General features: G+C 35.6%; 2 protein-coding genes across 5 annotated transcripts in view; both read right to left on the minus strand.

Annotated features, from left to right (window-relative positions):
• The window catches only part of sptbn1 (spectrin, beta, non-erythrocytic 1), a 196,083-nt gene that overhangs the window by 75,289 nt on the left and 96,824 nt on the right, over positions 1–23,970 (minus strand). For all 4 annotated transcript variants that reach the window (XM_051959560.1, XM_051959559.1, XM_051959558.1 and 1 more), the window contains one exon: positions 6,203–6,354. In XM_051959560.1, coding sequence (XP_051815520.1) covers positions 6,203–6,354 — 152 coding nt within the window. The remainder of the gene's footprint in view (positions 1–6,202; positions 6,355–23,970) is intronic.
• Positions 1–23,970, minus strand: part of slc30a6 (solute carrier family 30 member 6) — a 580,472-nt gene that overhangs the window by 50,375 nt on the left and 506,127 nt on the right. The window lies entirely within an intron of this gene.

Genomic DNA, 23,970 nt, shown 5'->3' on the forward strand with positions numbered 1-23,970 from the left:
AGTGTCTTCATTCCTCAGAGCTTCACTGTTCATTCGTTTCGATTAAAACACACACAGTGGTTCATCATGACTCACTGTCCTGCTGCAGGAAACACAACAAAGCGCCAAAACGTGGTTTAAACCACTGCTGAAAATAGTCTTTGTTAGAAAACAGTCTTAACAGCAGCAGACTGTCACAAATAATTACTAAAGATCTGCAGTTATGGAACCTTTTGAGACATAATTTTGACATTTTAGCGCCCTGAAGTTGTTCAGATTCCTCTAATTCCATCTTTCCTCGCTGCCTTTCTGTCCTACAGCTGTCTGTTTGGGAAAACATTTATTTATAATCTACATAATTTATGATTCCGTCCACACTGGTCGAAATGTTCTAATGATGAATACTGTTGACATCGGCAGCTACTTTCAAGTTTCTGACTCAACGTACTAATCACAATGAGCAGATTTAACGTCACACAGAGTGGACAAAAAGTTCCACTTCAGCCAAGAACAGTAAAACACATAAACTGTCTGAACCCTAAAACATTCAAAAACATTATTCACTCAGAAAAATCACCAAAATTACACCATTTATCAGAGTCAGACACTGTAAAAACCAAAATAATCAGCAGATTTTTAACTTTCTGATGGTTCTTGAAGTGCTCATCTGTCATATTCTGTTATGTGAACAAACTTAATCAAATCTCAGCTTACAATGATGACATTTTAACAAAAATTATTTTATTCTACATGTCAGATTTAAAAATTAGGGGAAATTAACCATTTGCTTTTAACAGATTCTGTAAAAAAATGAAAATTCTGCACACTTCAGTGCAACTGAAAGGTCTTGAATGACTCCGGTGTGAAGTACCAACATGTGACAAAACTTTGATAACGGGATTGATTGACTTGACTGATTTGATAAACGTGATTTAAGTTGATTTCTAATTTGTGGTTTATTCCTCTGAACCCCACAATGTGTCCGCAGCTTTGAAATGTATGTTTAATTTATCAGAGTCAATAACTGTAAAACAGAAACAGTCATGTCATTTTAAACGCATTGAGTGACAAAACTACCACCAACAGTCACATAGCAAAAATTCAGGGACTTTTCAGATTAACTAGGATGAACTGCAGGATGTGTTTACACAGAGCAGAAAGGGGACAAGAATGGAAACAAATTAAACATATCAATCGCAGAATATCTTTAATATGTAGAGCCAAAATGTACTTTTCTCGCCAGTTTTGGTAACATCTGTGCAAACTTGAAATAATTCTGCACATTTCGATTCCATTTGTTCTTTCATTTTTGCAAAATGCAGTATCATAGAAATTAAACCTTTTATTTTGCTCAGCTTAATGCAGTTAGTTTTCAAAATATTTCACAATAATTAAAAATAATTAAAATAATTGTTATATTATTTGTATTTATGATTGTTATTGAGTTAATTTTCGTTTCAAATTGTATAGTTCTTCAATTTCACTTACTTAATTGTGTATTTATTTATATATTTGGAGTATCAGGATTTTCTTCTCACTTTTTTCTATTGATGTTCCTTCATTTTGTGTCCCCTTTGCTGCATTATTATTCCCAGAGCAGGGGAATTTTGCTGTAATAAAGGATTATCATATATTAATTCTAACTGCTGCACAGAAAATGCTCTCTCTACTTCTAGTCACAGTGGTTCTGTTTCCATAGAGGTGCAGGACTTCAGATTACAGTGAAAAAGTGAGTAAAAATTTGACAGGAACAAAGAAAACGCCCAGAAATTGCTTGAAATTAAAAAAAAAAAAATCGATATTCCACAGTCAGTGCGTTAACTTTTGGTGCTTTGCTAACAGATCTACCAGTTTCCTCTGGTGTAAATAACATTATGCTGGCTGACAAACAACTATAAAAGCAGCTCATGTTGTAGAAAATGTTCCTTTAAAGTGTCTCTGCAGTGTGGAAACAGCTGCTCGCTTTCAGATTCTTCTGCTGCTTCTGGAGGCGTTTTGGCTGCTTGTAAACCCTCAAAGTTGCTCAATGCCTCCTTTCACAACTTAAAACACCGACACACTGTCTGCTAGCCGCCCTGATCGACACTCCAACATCAGCAGTCTGTCCTTATTTCATATCAGAAACTGTGTAGATACAGGTAGAAATAATCGGGGGGATTCAGGACGGACCGTTTTCTGTGTTTGGGTCTGACAGGGTGAGAAAAGAAGGAAGAACTAAAAAGAAGAGGAGGAAGAAATAAAGGAAGGAGAAGAAATAAGAGAAGAAGAAGAGGAGGAGGAAGAAGAAGAAGAGGGAATCGAAAATGACGAAGAGGAGGAAATAAAACAAGAAGAAATAAAAGAAAGGGAAGAAGAAAAGGAGGAAATGAAAGAAGAAGAGGAGGAGGAGGAGGAGGATGAAAGAAGAGGAAAAGAAAGAAGAAACAAGAGGAGAAGAAGAAGAAGAGGAGGAGGAAGAACAGCAAATAAAAGATAAAGTAGAAAAGGAAATAGAAGAAGAGCAGAAGAAAATAAAAGAAAAAGAAATAAAAGAAGAAACAAAAGAAGAAGAAGAAAAGGAGGAGGAATAGAAAAGGAAGAAGAACATGAGGAGGAAATAAAAGAAGAACAAGTAAAGGAGAAAAAAAGAATAGGAAATAAAAGAAGAGAAAACAAAGAAAAAGAGAATAAGAAAAAGAGGAAATAGAAGAAGCACAAGAGGAGGAAGTAAAAGAAAAAGAGGAGGAGAAAATAGAAGAAGAAGTAGTTGAGGAAGAAGAGGAAATGGGAAAAGAAGTAGAAGAAGAAGAGGAGGAGGAAATGAAGGAAGAAGCGGAGAGTTTGGCCGACGGCGCTGGAAGTCATGAGGCGATGGAGGGTGAAGCTGGCAGAGTTTACACAAATCCGAGCGTGAGCGGAATCTAGTCGGACGATGGGCCGAGAGGGCAGTGTGGCCCGAGCTAATGTATTCCTGTTGTCATGGTAACGGCACACTAAGACAAAAGGAGCTGATGGGGAATCAAGGTTTTGTGTTTTGTTTCTATTAAAGTGTCAGTTTGCAAAAATAGCAGAATATGTTAATAAATAAATAAACTCTGCAGCTTCTGTTTTAACCCTCTGAATCCCAATCGTTTTTTTTTTTTTTGCTCCTGTCACATTTTTCACTGAAGTATAAAGTCCTGCACCTCCATGGAAACCATGGTTAGAGGTAGCGAAAACTCAGAAATGCCTTTTAATGCAGCATGACACAATTTTAATAAGCAATAAACAATAGAAAATGAAAAAAATATGAAAACAGAATTTATTGATCATATATTTTAGAAAAACATTAAAAACTTTCAATCAACATGTGCAACATTTTTCCAAGTGTCCACATGTTACCAATAAAGGAACAAAAAGAAAAAAAGTGACTACATATTAGAGATATTTATCTACTCAGATTTTGAATTGGTTTCCATATTTTTCTCCTCTCTGCAGTGTAAACACTGCCTGCAATTCATCCTAGTTCATCTGAAAAAAATATATTTCTCATGTGAGCAGCTGAGTCAGTCAGTGCTTTTTAGTTGCACAGAAGAATGAATTTTTTTTGTTTTTGACAGATACAGGTTAGAGTAAGCTGTTCATTTTTGACACATTTTCCAAGTAGACATGCAGAATAAAGTGACTGAGCTCAGATTTGGTAAATTTTCCTGACAACACACAAGGTCAGGCATGACAAGGACCATTGGAAAGTTTAAAATGACATTACTGCTTCAGTTTGACAGTTATTGACTCTGAGAAATGGTGTAATTTTGGTTTGGTTTCAAAATCAAACATACATTTTCAAGCCGCAGACGCATTGTGTGGTTCAGAGGTTTAAACCACCAAATTAGAACCAAGTTAAGTCACATTTATCTTTAGTATATGCATTTTTTTAGATCTCAGACTAGTAAAGTTTTAGTAGAAAAATAAAGTCAAATTTGATTACAAAGTAAAAGTGGTTCTACACACTATAGATATTTAACCATTTATAATTTTAGATTACAAATTTGTCTCCTATCTGTGCTGTGTGTACACTGCCTGCAGTTCAACCCAGTTCAGCTGAAAAGTCCCTGAATTTTTGTCATGTGATTACTATTCACAACTAAGTCACAAAATGTTAGTCCGATGAATCAGGTTAGAGGAAATTGTTCATTTTTGGCAAATTTTCAAATAAGATGTGGAGAAAAAAAGAGATTAATTGATTTAGATAAATATAAATTTAAGTTTAGATTTGGTTTATTTTCCCGACAAAAACAAAAGTCACACATGTTTAGTTTGAGGACATTTAGATGGTTGAAAATTCAACAATTTATTTTGTTTTGACAGCTTCTGCCTGTGATAAATGGTGTCATTTTGGTGATTTTTTAAACGGTAACATGTCTTTGAAACCTTCTCGAAAGTTTTGGGGTTCAGAGGATTACTGTGCACTGACTCCTACGAAGAAATAGATAAAAGAACAATTATTTAGACCTCTAAAAACATCACAGATTCCTCCTCAGGCTCCTTAAACTGCTGCTTTTATTGAGCAGCTTGTCATGAATTATTACCTTCTAACCTCTCAGGAGTCTTTACATAAACTCAGACTGACTCACAGCAGCAATAAAACCATCGATCTCTAGAGTGTTTTTACATCTTTACACATCCGGATGTAATTTTGTTGTTACTTTCTAAGTAACGTTATATAAAAGCTGCACCATAAACATCGACATTTGTTTTATTATGACTTTTCATATTTGTAAAGGGCACTGAGACGCCTGCTATTACAAGACACACAAACTACACCCAGACTAAACCGACTTTAAGCTACAAACCTGCATGGATGGAAAGATGAAATGAAACCATCTGAGATCCAGCAGAACAAGATGTACAGTGATATCTGGTTAATGATTCTAAGAGTCATAAATGTCGGACTCCATTTCCAGAAAAAGCTGAATAAACATCCAGATAAGATCTGCAGCTGAAAGAATTCCTCACTGAAGAGCAACTCTTTATTAGTGTCAGACCTTATTAGACTAAATGTAAAAGTTGTCCAAAAGCAGCTGAGCAGAACTGAAACTGCCAGGAGTCATAAAAAAATCAGTTTGGACAAATTAAAGGAAGTGAAAGTCAAACAGTTCATCTGGACAGCACAATAAGTTTTATAAAACTATTTGGCTTAATATACACTCATTCTTAGTGTTTATGATTTATTTCTACCTAAGAAACTATATTAAAGGACACTGATAAAGTTGCATTTAAAAACTGAAATAAGAAGCATTTATAACTTCTCTCACTGCAGGTTCTGAGTTTCTGCAAGTTCAAGTTAAGTATTTTTACACATTTTTGTTGCCACAGACTGTAATTTAACACTTATTTTATCACCATGCAGGACAGAAAAAGACAGCATGATGAAACCTTAAATAACTTATATTCATTATATCACATTTCCAGCCATATAGAACAATAACTCATATTAATAATATTTTTTAAAGTTACGCTTCAAGCCTCACAGTCTGCGAGTGCGATTATATAATGTAAGAATAAAGCACAAAGTTTAAATGTGCTGCAAGCTTGGTTATCTTTACCTTTCTTATATTTAGACATATTTAGGTTCTGTCTGTTTCTAACGGTGGTTTTGCTGTTTCCATAGAGGTGCATGACTCTAAATTAAAGTAAAAAATGAGTTCACAGTGAATAAAAATGTGACAAAAACACCCACAAATTGCTTTGAGTTCAGAAGGTATAAGTCCTTTTCATTCACATTCCAGCACAAACAGACTATATCATGAATATAGCTCAAAATCTCTGTTTTTTTTGTCTGCTTTTCTTTAACATTTCTCACTTGTTGTTGAAGAATCTTGCTCTGAAAATTGCTGAAAATGACACTGACTATGTGGAAGAAGTAGAAGAATGGTAACCAAATACAGCAAAAAATAATTTGTTATGTTAAAGATTTGCTTATTTTAGCAATAAAATATGAATATTTTTGTCCTGTTTGATAATAAATGACACATATTAGAGTTCAGGACTGATAAACTAAAAAAAAGGGGGGGACAAAACTATGATTCAAAAACAATATTTAAGAATTTTAGAAGGTACATTTCAGATTTTTTAAAATACATTTTGGTGGATTTTTCTGAGGGAAAGTGACTGAAGAGCTTTTAGAACTGAACTTGAATTACTACAGGAAGAGAGTACCATGTAAAACTGCCAGGTCTTTTCCAAATAAAAGCGTGAAACCCACCAGTCTCTCTCCAGACAGAACCTCCAGCAGCTTGATGAGCATTCGTCCGTCCCTCAGGTCCATGTAGAGGTCGGTGATCCGACAGGACACTCTGGACAGGTGGGAGTTCACCCATTTGGTGAAGGTCTTCTTCTGAACCGCCTCACGTTCATCTGGAGACACAAACACAGAGATGAAGGTCAGAGGAGCAGCTGAAAGCCTCACAAAAACACGGTAAGCAGACACTGAATCAGGATTCTCTGATGCTTTCTGACGGTCACAGCTGCATGTCTGAGTCCTGCTGATCTCTGCAGGTGTGTTTGGATGTTTTCTCAGCAGCTCGTTGTTCCTGGAAAGACGGAGTGTGTGTTTCTGAGTGTGCATTTGTGTTTTTGTGTGTTTGTGGGAGAGGTTTCCTGTGTCTGACAAAGCAGACTAAATCTAAGTCACTGCTGTAAATATGAAGCTTGACAGCCGACACCTGCTGTCTGCAACACAACTCGGTTTATTTCCCACAAGCCTCGTGGTTATTGTCACTGCACTCACACAAACACACACAACCATGCTTCATTACATAAAACTGACTTGCATTCATTTTCTGGAGATTCATTCTAGCTGTAACCTCATCTTTACCTGAGCGTCTGCAGGTGTTAAATATAAGACTAAGAAAGATTTCCCACAGTCCTTAAACTAATCATGCAGTTCAGTCATGTACCAAATCAAAGCTTAAAATCCTGATTTCAATTCACTCTACTCTGACTGTAGAAACTGTTAAAACTCCCTTCATAATGACATAGAAAACTTGATAGAATCGGGGTTTTCGAGGCGTTTTGGATGCAAATACAAGCGCAATTTAAAAAAAAAAATACAATACTTGACCCTCTGAAGGCATCTTATCTTTGAAAAACAAACAAAAAAATGCCAAAATTCCACCATTTATCTTTCACGTTTGGAAGTTTCCAACAGTCCTCAAACTAATCAAGTCTTAAATGGAAACGTTAACCAAATCAGAGCTCAAAACCCTGATATTTTACTTTACTCTGCATGCCTTGTTTAAAAATTCACCCAAAATAAAGTGTGTACAGTAACCAGGTTCTTCAAAAAACATGAAAATTCTGTGTTTCTCAGCACAACCAAAAAGTCTACAGATAAATTTAATTATTAATAATTTTAATATCTTAGCTTAGTATGAAAGAACTGAAAACTTTCAAAGACTTTCAAAGAAAACTTGCTTACTCCAATCTACAACAGATCCAAACACAAGCCTCACCTTTACTTGAGTATTTGCAAGGTTTACACAGTTTTTAGCAGCACTATAGTGGAATTGATGGAGTGATATCTTTTTTTTTTTTTTTTTTTTTTTTTTAAACCAATAGCTCCCACAACAACCACGCAGGAGGTTTGAAGAATCGGGGGTTTTATGGCTGCAAACAAAAGCAAAAATTGATATTTCGCGTTTAAAATTTTGCCAAAAATGAACTGTTTACGCAAATCAGGTTCTGTAAAAAACAAAATAATTCTGCACTTCCCTGCTCAACCATAAAGCCATTAGCAACACAACTGTGACAAACAGTCATGGGATACAAATCTAGAGACTTTTTGGCTAAACTTCATGAACTTTCAGCAGTCACACCTGTCTTGCTCAGGGACACCTCATGTCGAGGTGTCCCTGAGCAAGACACCAAACCCCTAATTGCTCCAGGGGCGCAGTACCGCGGCTGACCCTGTGCTCTGACCCCCCCAAATGGGGATATGCGAAAAATCTGAATTTCCCCTCGTGGGATTAATAAGGGATATAAAATAAAAATTTTAAAAAATTCTCTAATAACTGTCGAGTCTTCTCTAATCTGCCAAAAACAAACTGTTAACACAAATCAGGGTGTGTGTGTGATCCGAATAGTCAGATCTCAAAATAGATACTTGGATACCATCGTAACGACCGAATATTCAAATACTTGGGTCCATCCCTAATTCAGACGTGACATTTTCTAAATGGACAATTTTTTCTGTAAAAGTTGTGAAGGAAATGTGACCAGAACAAACCTAGGATCACATCTATGTCACTTATCAAGTCTGAACTGCATGTCGTCTTATTAATGGATAATCGTGTACAAACAACTGTACAATATGTGAAGAGCATCGATGGAAAGGCGACCTTTGAATGACTGAAAGATGACATGTTAACAGATGCTGATGCAATATTTTATACGTCACGTCTAAAAAAAGTTCAGGACCGGTTCTTCAAGTGAACTCTGGTCGTTTCTTACAACTCAGTAGCAGGAAGAGGTTGCATAACCAGGAAGGACACACCCTCCTCCAAACACTCCTCCATCCTCCACCCACAGCTGCTAAATATGTTTTTATACTCTGTGATTCCTGTCGCCATCTATAAGTTGATATAAAGTAAAGCTGACAGCAGATTCTGAACGTTTGAAGCCTCCAGCAGTGAAGACAGTCGTCAAAGGTCACTGCTGGAAGACGACACTTTTCAAGCCAACTCTTCAACGAGCTGCTAAATTCATCTCTGTCTGGTTCAGAGTGAAGGCTGAGCTTTAATCAGGGTTCATCAGTCTGAACGCAGTGAAGGGAAATGTCTGTGTTAACTTATCCGACCTAAATTGACATATTTTATTGTTATTTCTAACCACTTGACAAACAAAAATGTGTATTATGATGCATGATTTTTGACAAATGTAACTGCAGTTTATTCTTAGTTCTGATTTTCTTTCACAGATGGCTCACACTTATCTGGAGGACACCAAACTACTCCTGAATGCAGGAAAGATCCTGCTCATCCAGCTGCTGATTTTGATTTAATATGCAAAATAATTCACTATAAATCATAAAAAAAACCTGCACCACAAACTTTCTGTCAAATCTGTATCACTACAGTCAGAAAAATGCAGCTGTTGATGCTTTTTAAATTCAGAAATTGGTATTCACAGTTAATCTCACAAGATATTAATGCAGTTGTAGTTAATTCTAATTGTGTAATTTGATGGCATAAACTGTAAAATGTCCCCAAAAGCAGCCACAGTTTTGAAAATCACGTTGCCTTTAAAACAAACTAAAAAAAAGACATCGTGAATCAGAGCCAGAAATGTGAGAGGAGAAAGAATTGTTGTTTTTAACTTTCCAATGGTCCTTGAACTACTCATCTAATGCAGTCAGGAAAATCAATCAAACCGAAGTTTAAAATCATTTGATCAAAATCGTTTTATGCTACATTTCTTATTTAAAACATTTAGAAAAATAATATTTGTTCCTCCAAACAGATTCTGTAAAAATCAAAAAATCCTGCACTTCACAAAACAACACTGAAGCCACCAGTGACTCTGATGTGACCGACAGTCCTGTTACAGAAATTCAGGGACAATATTCGGCTGAACTGCAGGCTGTGTTTACACAGAGCAGAGAGGAGACTAGTGTGGAAACTAATTTAAAATGTAAATAGTTAAATATCTATAGTATGTAGTCATAACTTTTATTTCCAATGTTGTACATGCTGATTAACCACGCCTGACGTACATCAGTGGGGTTATAGCATTCGCTTCGGTATCTGGCTGGGTAAGTATGTATGTGGGTGGGTGTGTGTGTATGTCCGTTCAGATATCTCTGCAAGTGCTGAAGTCAGGATAATAAAATTTGGCACTGAAGATCAGTCTAAGGTCCCCTGCTCAGTTGTGGAGTTAGAGGTCAGCAGATCAAGTAGGAAGGGATATACGTAGGATGATCAAAATTGATACAGAGTATCATGCATGGGCGTGGTTCTGCCCTCTACTGGGGGCTCGTCTAGTTCCAGGTTATTTTCAATTCTTGTTATTTTATTTTCTATGTTTTTAATATATATTGTTTAGTAACTGTCTTTTGAGCTGTTGCAATGAAGAACTTTCCCCACTGTGGGATCAATAAAGTTTATCTTATCATATTGTATTTTACCTTTTCTTCTCTTAAAGCTTCTCAAATGTGATGTTTTTATGAAACTGACCCAGGTTTTTCTTTGTCAAATTAGCTTGTAAACTCACGGTTTTGAACTCCGGGGCTGTATTGTGGACACGTCATGATTTTGTCATTTTAAGACAACAAAAATCAGCATTTATTGCAGCCCTCACCTTAACATTTGCGGTCCGTGTTTATGGCATTATAGCTGTGTCATACGGTACAGAGTGCCTTTCTGAGTTCTTTCTACTTCTAGTCATGGCTGTTCTGTTTCCATACAGGTGCAACAATTTAATTACAGCGAAGAAAAAAGTGACAGGAAAAAAAAACACCCAGAAACCCCTTGGACTTCAGACTGTTTAAACTACCAAAGCTGTTACGGACTGATTTTATTTCACATCTCATCCATTCATTTTCTCAGTAAAACTTCTCAAATGCAATGATTTTGTGAGATTAATTCACTTTGGGGTGCTATTGTGGACATATTTTATTATCTGATGCCATTTTATAGGCAAAACAACTAACTGATCAATAAAAGCAAACTGTTCCTGCAGCGCTTACCTTAACATTTGTGGTCATTGTAACTGTCATACCGCACAAAGAATATTTTTTAGTTCTCTCTCCCTCTTCATGGTTGTTCTGCTTCCATAGAGGTGGAGGACTTTATATTACAGTGAAAATGAGCCCACAGTGGGGAAAAATGTGAGTAAGAAAAAAAACCCTCTCAGAAACTGCTTGGAGTTCAGTGTGTGTGCACAGGATGAGCATTTTATTGTACAGTTATTTCCAAGAGCTCATGATCTCAGTGAAAAGTCAGACAGGAATAAACTCTATCTGACCTCGGGGAGGAAACTGGACCGAGTGAAACGTCCTCACAGCCGATAAGAAACTTTCTACATGCAAACAAACCTTCATACAAATTCATGACCTTCGCAGTGTGTGTTGGTTCTGAGTGGGACAATAGCTTCAGTGTTTAATGGCCTTCAGCAGCACAAACACAACATGCAGACTTCGTGATATCGAAAGAAAAATGCGGCCGAGACGCCGGCGGGTCTGCGATTGGTCAGATATCCACGGGAGGAAGCAGCGAGGACGACCGAGAGGAGCCTTCAGCAGCAGCTCCAAATGAAATGAAACCTTTAAAAACCAGCTCACAGCGCAGATTCAGGATGACAAGAAATATTTCATCCTAGAAACATATTGCTTTAACCCAAATGTAAGTTTTTCATGAATATAAGGTGCACACATGAAGTTGAACGATCTGCCTTGGCACCACAGTTCATGCTTTTAGTCATGTTTCACCACAAACTTCTGGAATTACTCTACTGCTCAAAAGTTTGGGGTCATATAGAAATGTCCTTATTGTTGAAAGGAAAGCATTTTTTTTTTACATGAAGATAACATTATATTAATCAGAAATACAGTCTAGACATTGTTAATGTGGTAAATGACTATTCTAACTGGAATATCTCCATAGGAGTACAGAGGAACATTTCCAGCAACCATCACTCCTGTGTTCTAATGCTACATTGTGTTAGCTAATAGTGCTGAAAGGCTCACTGATGGTTAGAAAACCCTTGTGCAGTTATGTTAGCACATGGATAAAAGTGTGAGTTTTCATGGCAAACATGAAATTGTCTGGTTAACCCCAAACTTTTGAACAGTAGTGTATATCCGACTTCCTTTGCTTGAGCAAAAATATTTCAGTTCTGATATCTAACTGTTATTTTTTTCTTGTAGGCTAACTCACCGGGGGGTTTGAAAGAGACGTTATTGCTTTAAATGACACCATTTATCAGAGCAGGAACAACTATCAGATTTTCACTTTTCTGATGGTCATTAAACCACTCATCTGTTCCTTCAGAAAATTAAAGTCTGTGCTTAAGATTACGATAATTAATTAAAATCACATTATTCTACATGTCATACTTAAAAAATGACCAAAAAGAAATCATTTGTTTGAATAAGATTCTGTAAAAAAATCTAAAAATTCTAAACAAATCAGCACAAACACTAAGCCATTGGTAACTCAGCTGAGATCAACAATCATGTGATAAAAATTCAGGGACTTTTGAGTTGAACTGCAGCCACCAGTGTTTTAACTGAAGCAGAAAGAAGAAAAGTGTAGAAACAAATTGAAAGCATAAATAGTGAAATATCTTCAGTATGAGTCACCATGTTTTTCCATTGTTGTTAACACCTGTTGTGTGAATCCAGATATTTTTTTTTTAGCATTTGTACATTAAATAATCAAACAAAATTAGTTTTTTTCTCTTTCCTTTTTCATGATTTATGGCATTATAACTGCAACATATTAAATCATAGTCAGTTTTATCCATTTCTAATCCTGGTTGTTCTGTTTCCATAGAGGTGCAGGACTTTAGATTGTAGTGAAAAATGAGCCCACAGTGAGGAAAAATCTCACAGGAGCAAGATACAAACAGAATCTGGAAACTTTAAAAAAAAAAAAAAAGGTGACTTGACATAATTCTCACTAATTCTTCACAGCTGCACTGATGAACACAGAACATTTAGTGGTTCTTTTTCTGTTTTTGTTTTACAGATTGTTGTACAAATGGGGATTTTTTTGTTAATTTTTGTACATGTTTAAATTAGACATGCAGAATAAAGTGACTGATGAAATTTCACAGCTTAAAGTTAATTTTTACAGTTTCCAGTTCCAATAAATAGTAGAAGTTTGTTTGCAGGAAGACAATATACCTTTCAAAATAAGATACAATTCTAAAATTGCACTGGTTCTATCTGAATTCTAAATATTTTTCTTAAAATGTTATTCATTTTCTTAAATAGATATTGGAATCTTAAAGTGTAGTGTTTATGCATGTGTATACATGTCATCAGTGTCAATTATATGTATTTTGTTTTACACTGCTACTGTAAAATCCATCTATCCATCTATTTATGTAAACTCACAGGCAGTGTTCTGGATGAATAATGACATTTCAAGCACCTTTAATTTGAATTTTTAATAATTTATTGTTCATGTGAAACCACACAGGCTGAGATCTGTTTTTTTTTTTGCACTTTTAACAAGGTGAAACTCCTTCTTAGAAGCTGCTAGTTCCAAGAAATCTTATTTAATTTCAGGTGACTTCGAGCATTGAGGTAAACAAAGAGGTTTGCTAATGCTAAGCCACACAGACACAGACACAGACACACACAGACACAGACACAGACACAGACACACACACACACAGACACACACACACACACACACACACACACACACACACACACACACACACACACACACACACACACACACACAGAGTCACACATAAGCAGAACTCAAAGTCATCGGCTTCAATTACAGTTTCTGGCTTTAAGGTTCCTGCTGAGTCCACAAGAAGCAACTGTGTGAGTTTCATTAGAGCAACAGAGGACAGTGATGTATTGACGAGGTCACTCTCCTTCTATAGGTCAATAACACAACACACACACATAAACACACACACACACAGACAGACACACATAATTAGACCGTGACCTTAACCTGAGCCTGAGGAAACACACAGCAGCAGACGGGGGTGTGGTTCAGTTTGAGTCCACTGGGACCCAAAAAAAAGACACACAAAGAAATCAATTATTGAGCTTTGAATGCGTAGTGCACAGACAAAAATGCACAAAAACACACACAAACAGGAATGTGAAGCTGAGCATCATGTGAGCTGAAGCATCATGTTATTGTGTCACCCTGTAAATCCTGCAGAGCATGAAGCAGAGGTGCATCATGGGAAGTAGCCAACAAGAAATGTTCTAACATTGATGTAAACAAACCGGAGTCTGATAATAATGTATAAAAATAAAAACAGTCACTGTTTCAGCAGAGTGTTAAAAAGCAAAGCCAGGAAGAGGGGAAGGAAAGGAAACTGTAGAAGAGTAAAGAATAAATATAAAGAAAACTGCAACAGAAAGAGGGAACAAGAAGTCAAATTTAACAAGGATGGAGAGAACAGGAAATTAAAGGAAAGAAGCAAGGAAACAAAACAAAGAAGGAAAAAGAAAGTTAAGAATAAGACAGGAAAGGATGTCTGTTCATGTACTTGGCCAATAAAGCTGATTGTGAATCTGAAAGGAAAGGAAGGAAAAGGAGGGATGGAAGGGAAAAGAAGCAACAAGGAAGGAAAATAAAGAATGTGGACGGAAGATAAAGTTTTAGGAACAGGAGAGGAAAGAAAGCAAGACAAAGAAAAATATTGCATTTCTTTCCTGAATTAAGACTTCAGGTTGTGTTATAAAACCTGCTGCACCAAATCAGAATATTTAATTTACCAATAGCTTACGGATGCTGCTGAGTAGCCTAGAAACACTAGTCCTAGGAATGGAAGACACAAGCATAGAAGTGATAGTTGCTAACCTAGAGATCCTAGTGACTTGCCTATAAATGCTAATTGCTACTGCTAAAGGTTAGCCGCTTGTCTCTAGATACTTGTGACTAGCTTAGGAATGTTAGTTGCTAGCCTAAAGATGTTAATTGCCAGATATTTATTTAGTGATATTTGTGACTAGCTTAGGAATGCTAGCTGTTTTTCTTGGCATACATGTGATGAGCTCAGAAATGCTATTGCTAACCTGGAGGTGCTAATTGCTTGGTAGGGATACTTGTGGCTAGCTAAACAATGCTAAGTGCTAGTCTAAGGATGCTAGTTACTTGTCTAAGGATACGTGTGACTAACTTAGGAATTGTAGTTGCTACACTAAGGATGCTAGTTGCTTCTTGAGAGATACTTTTTTATAAGCTTAGGAAGGCTAGTTGCTACCCAAAGGATGCTAGTTTCTTGTTGAGAGATACTTGTGACTCGCTTAGGAATGTTAGCTGCTTGTCGTGGGGTATTTGTGGCAAACCTCAGAAAGCTAGTTGGTACCCTAAGGATACTAGTTGCTTGCTGAGAGATACTTTTTACTACTTTAGGAATACTAGTTGCTATCCAAAGGATGCTAGCTGGTTGTTGAGAGATATTTTTGACTAGCTTAGGAACGCTAGTTGCTATCCTAAGGATGCAGGTTGCTTGTTGAGAGACACTTGTGAATAGCTTGCTTATACTAGTTACTAGCCTAAGGATGCTAGCTGCTTGATTAGGGACACTTGTGACTAGCTTAGACATGATAGTTACTAGCTTGGGGATGTTAATTGATTGTCTAGGGATACTTACAACTTGCTTAGACATGCTAGCTGCTAAACTAAGGATGCTAGTTGTTGGGACATGTTTTCAAACTACTGTACGAAAGCTAATTGCTACTCTGCAATTAGCAGAGTAGCAATTATAGCAACTATAGGGACACTTGTGGCTAGCTTAGAAATGCTGGCTACTAGTTTGGAGACGCTAACTGATTATCTAGGGCAGGGGTCGGCAACCCGCGGCTCCGTCAGCCCTCTGTTGTGGCTCCCTGTAACTTTGGAAAATAAATTGTTCTGCCTTTCAGGCGTGTTTCAATGCATTTTAATATAGAGAGTTTCATTGTGAAATTACCGCTCTTATTTTGACGTGTCACTCCAACGGATGTGCTGCTGAGGTTTTCCCCTATGACATGAGAGCGCAAAGTTTATGCAGAGAGACAACACGGAGCTTCCGATTCCCACACGTTTCATGCCTTTTTTATGTTTTACTCCTGGAGAAGCAACGGCTGAAGTGTCACATCGTTTTGTACTCAAGAATGGCAAGCCTGTATATTAAAGCTCCACTCCAAGAAAGACACATCTTGTCTTTGAGTCAAAAGTACTCATGATAGGGTAATACGAGATTACTCGCAAGAACACGGCTCGATGTCACGTCCAGCATCCAGGCAGCAGGTCAGAGAGTCAGAGGAGTGTCGTCTTGGAAAATAGGGCAGCGACTTACTGGAGAAAAGTTCTTAGCTTAAGATAAATAGATTTTACAAGTTATATAGACATTCGCAAAATTTTGACTTCCAGCTAACATTACATAACATATGAGGTCCAGGAGCAAAAATGACATTAACCAAGTAAGACAAATATTAGTGGAAGGACACAATTTAAAAAATGAATCTATCTAATTAGAGGCTTTGTAATTAATTAATCACGACTGATTAACAAGGGCATAGAGGTAAAAAAGTGATATATGCAGTGTTGTCTTCATTTTAAATGCCAAAAGGATTTTGCGGCTCTTGGTGTTTTCTTTTCTGTGGGGAACAGGTTGAAATGGCTCTTTGAGTGTTAAAGGTTGCCGACCCCTGATCTAGGGACACTTGCAGCTAGCTTATAAATGCTAGTTGCAAGACTGGTGATGCTAATTGCTTATCTATTGCTTGTTACTAGAGCAGAAAAGCAGTTAAAGATAAACTTTACTGGTCAATACTGAGGATTTTCACACATTACAGCAGCTCAAAAACATCAGCAGAGCGAGGAAGAAGATGAGTAACGACTGTAAATGAAAGATGAATGAAACACATACACAGACACACACACACACTGATATACAAAAACACACAAACACACACAGCCCAGAGTGTGTGCTTGTGTGATTCAGGCCAGAAGTAACAACAGTGTAATTTCTTATTATAGAGATCAGTCTACACCTACACACTCAAAACTGTGTGTGTGTGTGTGTGTGTGTGTGTGTGTGTGTGTGTGTGTGTGTGTGTGTGTGTGTGTGTGTGTGTGTGTGTCTGTGTGTGTGTTTTGGGGATTTTTTAGGAAATGTCTGAGCAGTTAGTTATGTTTTCACCGTTTCCTCTGTGATTCAGAAATGAATAATACTGCTCTGTTAACATTTAGACATAGACAACACACCTCCTCCTATGAACGTAAATTGTGAAGAGCTGATAGAAGACGACACCAAAAAGTCACAATATCTTTATAAAAAAAAAAGTCAACAAGAATGATAAAAACACATTAAATGAATTGCTTAAATGTCAGCAAAAATGTTGGAAAAAAAATCGTGAAATGCCTATACATAGCATTCAGTTTTGAAAAATTTATTTAAAAAATATTAAATAAATAAACAAATAGGAACATCTGAAAAGTATGACCAAAATGTTTGAAGACCTTCAACAAAATGTCCAAAAAAATTTAGAAAATACAATGCCGGAAAACATGTTTTTTTACTAAAATGTAACAAATGTCAGCAAAAAAAGTATTCAAAAAAATCAATTTTACATGTCAGGGGAAAAAAAAACTGAAGAATTACGACAAAATTCTAGGTGAATAAAATGTCCCAAAAATATTAATAAAACTACTGATAAATAAATAAATAAAAACAATATTTATGGTAGAATAGTAAAAAAAAAAAAAAAAAAGAATTAACATTAATTAAATTACTGTAAAATATTTTCTGTTAGATAAGAATGTCTGGAAAACATTTATTAAATGTAAAATCAAATATGTCTAAAAATGTTCAAAAACATTATCAGAATGTTACTTTTTGTTAAATTAAATTTTACCCCAAATAAAAATAAAGTATTGGAAAAATATTATTGAATTGACCAAACATTATTGAAAAAATGTTTGAAAAATATCAAATAACTGACTGGAAATTAATTAGATATGAGAAAAATGCCCCCCAAAAAATAATGCCAAAAAGTTCTAAGAAAATGTCAGAATTTTACTAGGCTGTGAATATTTGTTTTGAAGAAATAGTAAAATAAACTTTATTTATTTGCTAATTTGAATCTAATGTAAATGTGTGATATTGTTTAAGAATAATCAGAGCTTCAACATCCCCTCTGATAATTAAAATAACCAGATCTGTCAGTCGTGGGAGTTTTGCCAACTAGGATCCAAACTGAACCTCAGCTCAGATGTTAAACTTTGCTGTCGAACATGGAGGAGGAGAGTGGAGGCGCTGCAGTGTTTCATCAAACATCTGTTTCCACTAACAGACACATTCGGCCTCTGTTCAGTCTCCCACGTCGGCGCTGCGTCTAAAATTCAGACCGTTCGTTGCAGATCGCATGACATTAACCAAACACACACGATCACGTAGCCTTATCAAAATACACACTTCAGCGCCGCAATTCCAGGATTCCAGCATTCCTGATCCCCCAGCGGAGCAGCCGGGAGGAAGCGAGGTCTGACTCCCCAAGTTAAAGCCTCCAGTGTTTCATGTTCAGAGGTAAAAAACACAGAAGCAACAGAAACTAAATCCACAGTGTGATAATCAATTTATTCTGTTCTGCAGCAGGAATTACGTCTACCTGGTTTCCACTTTACATCCTGGACACTTAACATTCTAAACATCATTCATTATATCTGTAAACTTGCCTGCACCTCCCTACATCATTTGCACATTTCTGTATCTCTCTTGTATATTCTGTTGATTTTTTTAAAATAGTTTTTTTAATCTTATTTCACCTTATTTTATTTTTATTTGATTTCAGTTTTATTTAATTTCTATTCATTTTATTTCATTATTTATTTATTAAATTTTATTTAATTTTTATTTAAGTCTATTTTACTTTAATATTTATGTATTTTATTTTTATTTTATGTAAATGTATTTTATTTAATTATTTATTTATTTTGTAATTTAGATTAATTCAATTAAATTTTTTAAATCTTATTTCACTTTATTTTATTTTATTTTGACTTTATACCCTAATATTCTGTGTCATCTTATTGTTTACACTTTTACTGAATATCCACGCTGCTGTAACAACTTCATTTCCCCACGTGAATTATCTTATTTTAATTTATTTCATTCTATTCTATTCTATTTAATTTTAATTACGAAAGTCTTCGAAGTATGATTTACAAACATCGATTTAACCCAGTTTGGGCTGCACAGTGACGTAGTGGTTAGCACTTTTGCCTTGCAGCAAGAACAGCTCGGTCCAAATCCCGGGGTGGGCCTGGGATCTTTCTGCATAGAGTTTGCATGTTCTCCCTGTGCATGCGTGGGTTTTCTCCGGGTACTCTGGCTTCCTCCCACAGTCCAAAAATATGCTGAGGTTAATTGACTATTCTAAATTACCCGTAGGTGTGAATGTGAGTGTGATTGTTTGTCTGTATATGTAGCCCTGTGACAGACTAACTGTCCAGGGTGTCCCCTGCCTTCGCCCGAGTCAGCTGAGATAGGCTCCAGCACCCCCCCGCGACCCTAGTGAGGATAAAGCGGTGTATAGAGGATGGATGGATGGATTTAACCCAGTTTAAGTCCTAAACTGAAGAAGTCAGAAATATAAATTCTACATGACAACACAGGACATGGATGACTGAATGTTTGCTGAAAATAAAATGTTGATAAACTAAAATCTGTTTTTGTTGTCTATCTGGTGTAAATTTATCTTAAAAGTCACTGCTTAGAATTCTGAGAGTGGCATTTACACGATTCAGAATTTACTTTCGGAAGAGTTTTTCAGACTCTGGAAGCAAGAGTGTCTCAATTTTTTTTTAATGAACTGTTAAATACTTAAATTTTAACCGATTTAAATTCAGTAAAACTGTAATTTTACAGTCAAATTACTATTTTTAAAATGACAGATTATTTATAGTTTTGGCCTGTTGAATGAAAGAATAAATAATTCAACACAAATGAAATATCTAAAAAAAAAAAAAAAGGCTTTCAAGATGTCCAAGGAATATTAAAGTGTCTGAAAATGTCACCCCCCAAATAGTTAAAATTACTAAAACAATGATTTGTTTACTATAAAATAAAAATTAAATGTTAGCATAAATGATTGAAATGTCTGAAATATATATTAAAATACCAGGTAAATGTTAATGCAATGTCTAAAAAAATCAGAATGAAATATCCACATAATAAAATTAAACAACTGAAAAAATATTAACCGTCAGAAAAATTGTATTAATTTTTTGAAATCTGTTGCTTCAAAATCTGACAAAAAATCTGGAAAAACACTGATTAAATGTACATAAAAACTGAGAGAAACAAGAAACATTAATGGGAAAAATGTTTGAACCCTATCATTCAATTGACTGAAAATTAATTATTAATTACAAGAAAAATGCCTCAAAAACACTCATCAAGAGGACAAACAAGTTCAAATACAATGTATTTTCTAGAATCTGACAATCTATTCTACAGGAACAGTAAAAAAAAAAAAAAAAAATTTCTGGTTTCTTTCATTCTATATGACAGTAAATTAAACATCTTTCGGTTGTGAACAAAAACGACCTCTGATCGTCATTTTTCAGCATTTTCTGTCTATTTACTGAGCAAACAATTAATCGATTAGTCAAGTTAGTGATCAACGCTGAATACAAGCTTTACTTTCATCTTTAATGTAACGTCACTTTCCTCTATGATCCAACTCAGTAAAATAATCAGGAGCCTTTTGGAGGTAATGCAATCTGAATACGCTTCACAGCTTTAAAAATATAACCTGCATCAAAGGTTCCTCTGATGGTTTCCTAAAAATGAAGCGTCTAATCCTGTTTACTCTGATGTGTGAAGAGCAGTGATGCAGAGGATTTAAACAGCAGGGCTTACAAAATCCACAGAATAAAACTCAGAGCAGCATCAGTTTCTGCTCCATAGTCAGCAGGAGACCTTCAGCCAATCACAGCACAGAACACTGAGCTTGTCAGCCAATCACAGCGAGCCCTGCCACTGGGTGTCGATGAGTGGAAGTGAATGAGGCTCACAGCGTTTCCCTCAGAGCCAGAATCAGAACTGAAGACGACTGAAACCAAACACTGATCAGAAGTTAAACCTACTCTGTTCAACCCAGGTCACTAAAACAAAACCGATTCATTCTCTGACAGCAGAAAAACTATAAATGTCACAACAACTGAACAATTTAACTCCACATCTTTGTTTTACATCAGAACCACAGCTGTGTTGTATTCAGTGTAGTTTGGCTCTTTTAAAACAAGAACAAAAGGCGTTTCTGAGGACTTCCAGCCTGACACAGACACTGAGCATGCTCAGTAGAGTCCTCCAGTGAGCTGAGACCACGTGTGGAGCTCAAAAAATGATTTATCAACCATTTACAAACACTCCTGAAGTTTGTTTTTCTATGTTCATTGTACGGATGTTAATGATTATTAGTTAATAGATTTATTACTGTTAATTTAACCGTCTGAATTCAATGAACGCCCTGCAGGCAGATTTGAAACCAAGTTACTTAAAAAAAACAATTAAATTAAAGCAAGGAACTTCAAAAACAATTTTAAAAAACCCTTTAGATTTTCAACTTTTCCCACAGTCCTGAAATTCCTCATGTGTAACACGATGCTTCATTTTAAAAGTAATCACATCTAAGCTTCTATTTGTGATAGTTCATCCAACGTCTCATTAAAAAAATCCACCAAAAACAAACAATTTGCTCCAACAGGATTCTGTAAAAAACAGAACATTCTTTGGTTCTTTTTGTAACTATGAAGCCATGAATGAGTCACCTGTGACCACCAGTCACATGACAAAATTTATATTCACTTTTCAGCTGAACTGCAGGCGGTGTTTATAAAGAGCAGAGTTGACTGTTTATACTCCAATGAAAAAATAACCAATGGTGAGTAAAAGCATCCTGCAGGCAGGTTTGAAAGGGAAAAAAAATTAGTTAAAGCAAGAAACTTTCAAAATAATTCCAAAAAACATCAGATTTTTCCACAGTCGCTGAACTACTCCTCTTAGATGTGCTGTTTCCTTTAAAAATGAACCATATCTAAGCTTGTAATTTTGATATTTTATTCAAACCATTTTGTTCTACATCTCAGTAAAAATTCATCAAAAATAAGCAATCTGCTCTAATAGGATTCTGCGAAAAACTAAAAAATCTGTGGTTCTTATTGCAACCGTGAAGCCATTAATGACTAAATTGCAACCAACAGCCACATGACACAAATTCTGACACTTTTCAGCTGAACTGCAGGCAGTGTTTAAACAGAGCAGTGGTTGATCATTTATATTGCAGTGAAAAATGAGCCAGGGGTGATTAAAATGCCCAGAAACTGCTCAGAGTTTGGAGGTTAAACTGTGAACAGCGAAGCAACACAAAGAGCTTTTCATGAGACATAAAAGATGTAAAGAGAAGAGAATCTGTACGAGCTTTGAACCATTGAAAACAGCTTCTTCAAAGGCTTTAGCAGTTATGAAAAAGATCTAACTTCTAAAGCACGAGGAGATCAGTGTAAAAGTCTGGCTAGAAGTTTGCAGTTTAGCTTTAAAAAGCTCCATTAAAGTAAGTACAATACAATTTACACACAAGCTGTGCTATTTTTTCCAGTTAATGTGAACATCTAGAAAGCATTTTATGTACATCGAAAACACAACAATGCAGCCGTACTCTTAAATTTATTTCCTAAAAGTCTGAAATTTGTCTGTTCTTCAGTCTAAACTTGAAAAATGTTTCATTTACTATCAAATTTAATAACGTTGTTTACATTTCGTCCCGAAAATTTGCAGCGTTTTTGCACATTTGCGGTGACATTGCGGCTAAATTCTCGATAAGCAGCACATTTTTGTGTATTTTGAAGGTATCGTATGAGAACAAGTCAATGAAATAACAGAAACTATTTTAAAAAAAAAAACATTTTCAGTTTTGAAGCTACAATTTCATGCTTGTTTGAGATGGTTTTTGTGGAAACACATTTCCCAATAAGTGACCGATCACCTGTTTCAAGATTTTCTCATTTTTGTTTTTCTAGTAATAATCCCAAACATTTGCAGGTTAAATTGACTTTTTGATGCTTTTCTCTCTCATATCTGATTCCAAACTGATTATGTTTGTGAAATAAAAGAAGTAATTTGGAAGTAAACATTATATAATCTAATTCAAACTGGGAGAAAAGCCTCATATGATGCTAAACTTGCTGAATCCTGAGATTATTCACCGTTGATCAGCTTCATGCTTTAATAAATGATGGATCCTGACATGAAACTACCGGAGGACGTCACAGATGAAGCTGCAGGTGTGTTTCATTTGTCTTACACAGCGAGAGTTACGTTTGTCATCGGTGAGGAATCCGAGTCATGCAGCCGACGGTTAACAGAGTCGCTGCAATGAAGCGGAGCTGATTTATTTCCTGACAGTCGACAGAAACCGACAAATCCTGAATGAGCTTTTTCTTCCTGACAGCGATGCTCAAAAGCCTTGTTGTGTCGTGACAAGTTGAGAAAAAGCAGCGTGAAGGCGAAGAAAGAGGAAGGAGGAAGTCTTTCTTCAGCTGTCAGGGAGGAACAGCAGGCCACAAAACACAAAATCTGACGAATAATAAAACTCCTCACAACTCAATACTGAGCTGCTGTCTCTTTACAGTCTGAAATCACAAATTCACACAGAAACTGTAAAAATGAACTTTATAACTGTAATTTTTCAGTCAATTTACTGTCATTTTATACATTTCCTCTGTTTTGGTAAAATACAGACAATATTTTGCAAAAATAACAAAAAATATTATTTATACAAACCTCTAGTTATGTTTTGATCATGTTCAATCATAAAACTATAGTATTTTTGGAGTATTTGAATCAGCAAAAAAAAATATTTTACAGATACTTGCCATTCTTTAAAAAGAAAAATTCTCCACATAAAATATCTAAAAATGGTAAATAATTTTTAAACTCATTACAGAGTTTTTGGCAAATTCTAAGAAAAAGTGATGTATTTATATCTTAACTGTAAAAATAAAAAATAAAAACACAAAAATGCATACATAATTTTCAGAGTGTTAACAGTATTCAACTGTTTTAGGGTATTTTTAGCACTCTAGTATTTAAATCATTATTTTACATCTCTACAATGAATTTAAATAGATTTTTTGAAAACTACAATTTAAATTACAGATTAATTGTTAAAGATCACAGAAAAACATTCATTTATATGTCAATCCTACAAAAAAGTTGTAAATAATGTTCACATGAAAATTTGTTTTATTAAAAATATGACGTTTGATTTGAAAATTACAC

Source organism: Acanthochromis polyacanthus, chromosome 15 (genome assembly GCF_021347895.1).
Source record: "Acanthochromis polyacanthus isolate Apoly-LR-REF ecotype Palm Island chromosome 15, KAUST_Apoly_ChrSc, whole genome shotgun sequence".
NCBI classification, from domain to species: Eukaryota; Metazoa; Chordata; class Actinopteri; family Pomacentridae; genus Acanthochromis; species Acanthochromis polyacanthus.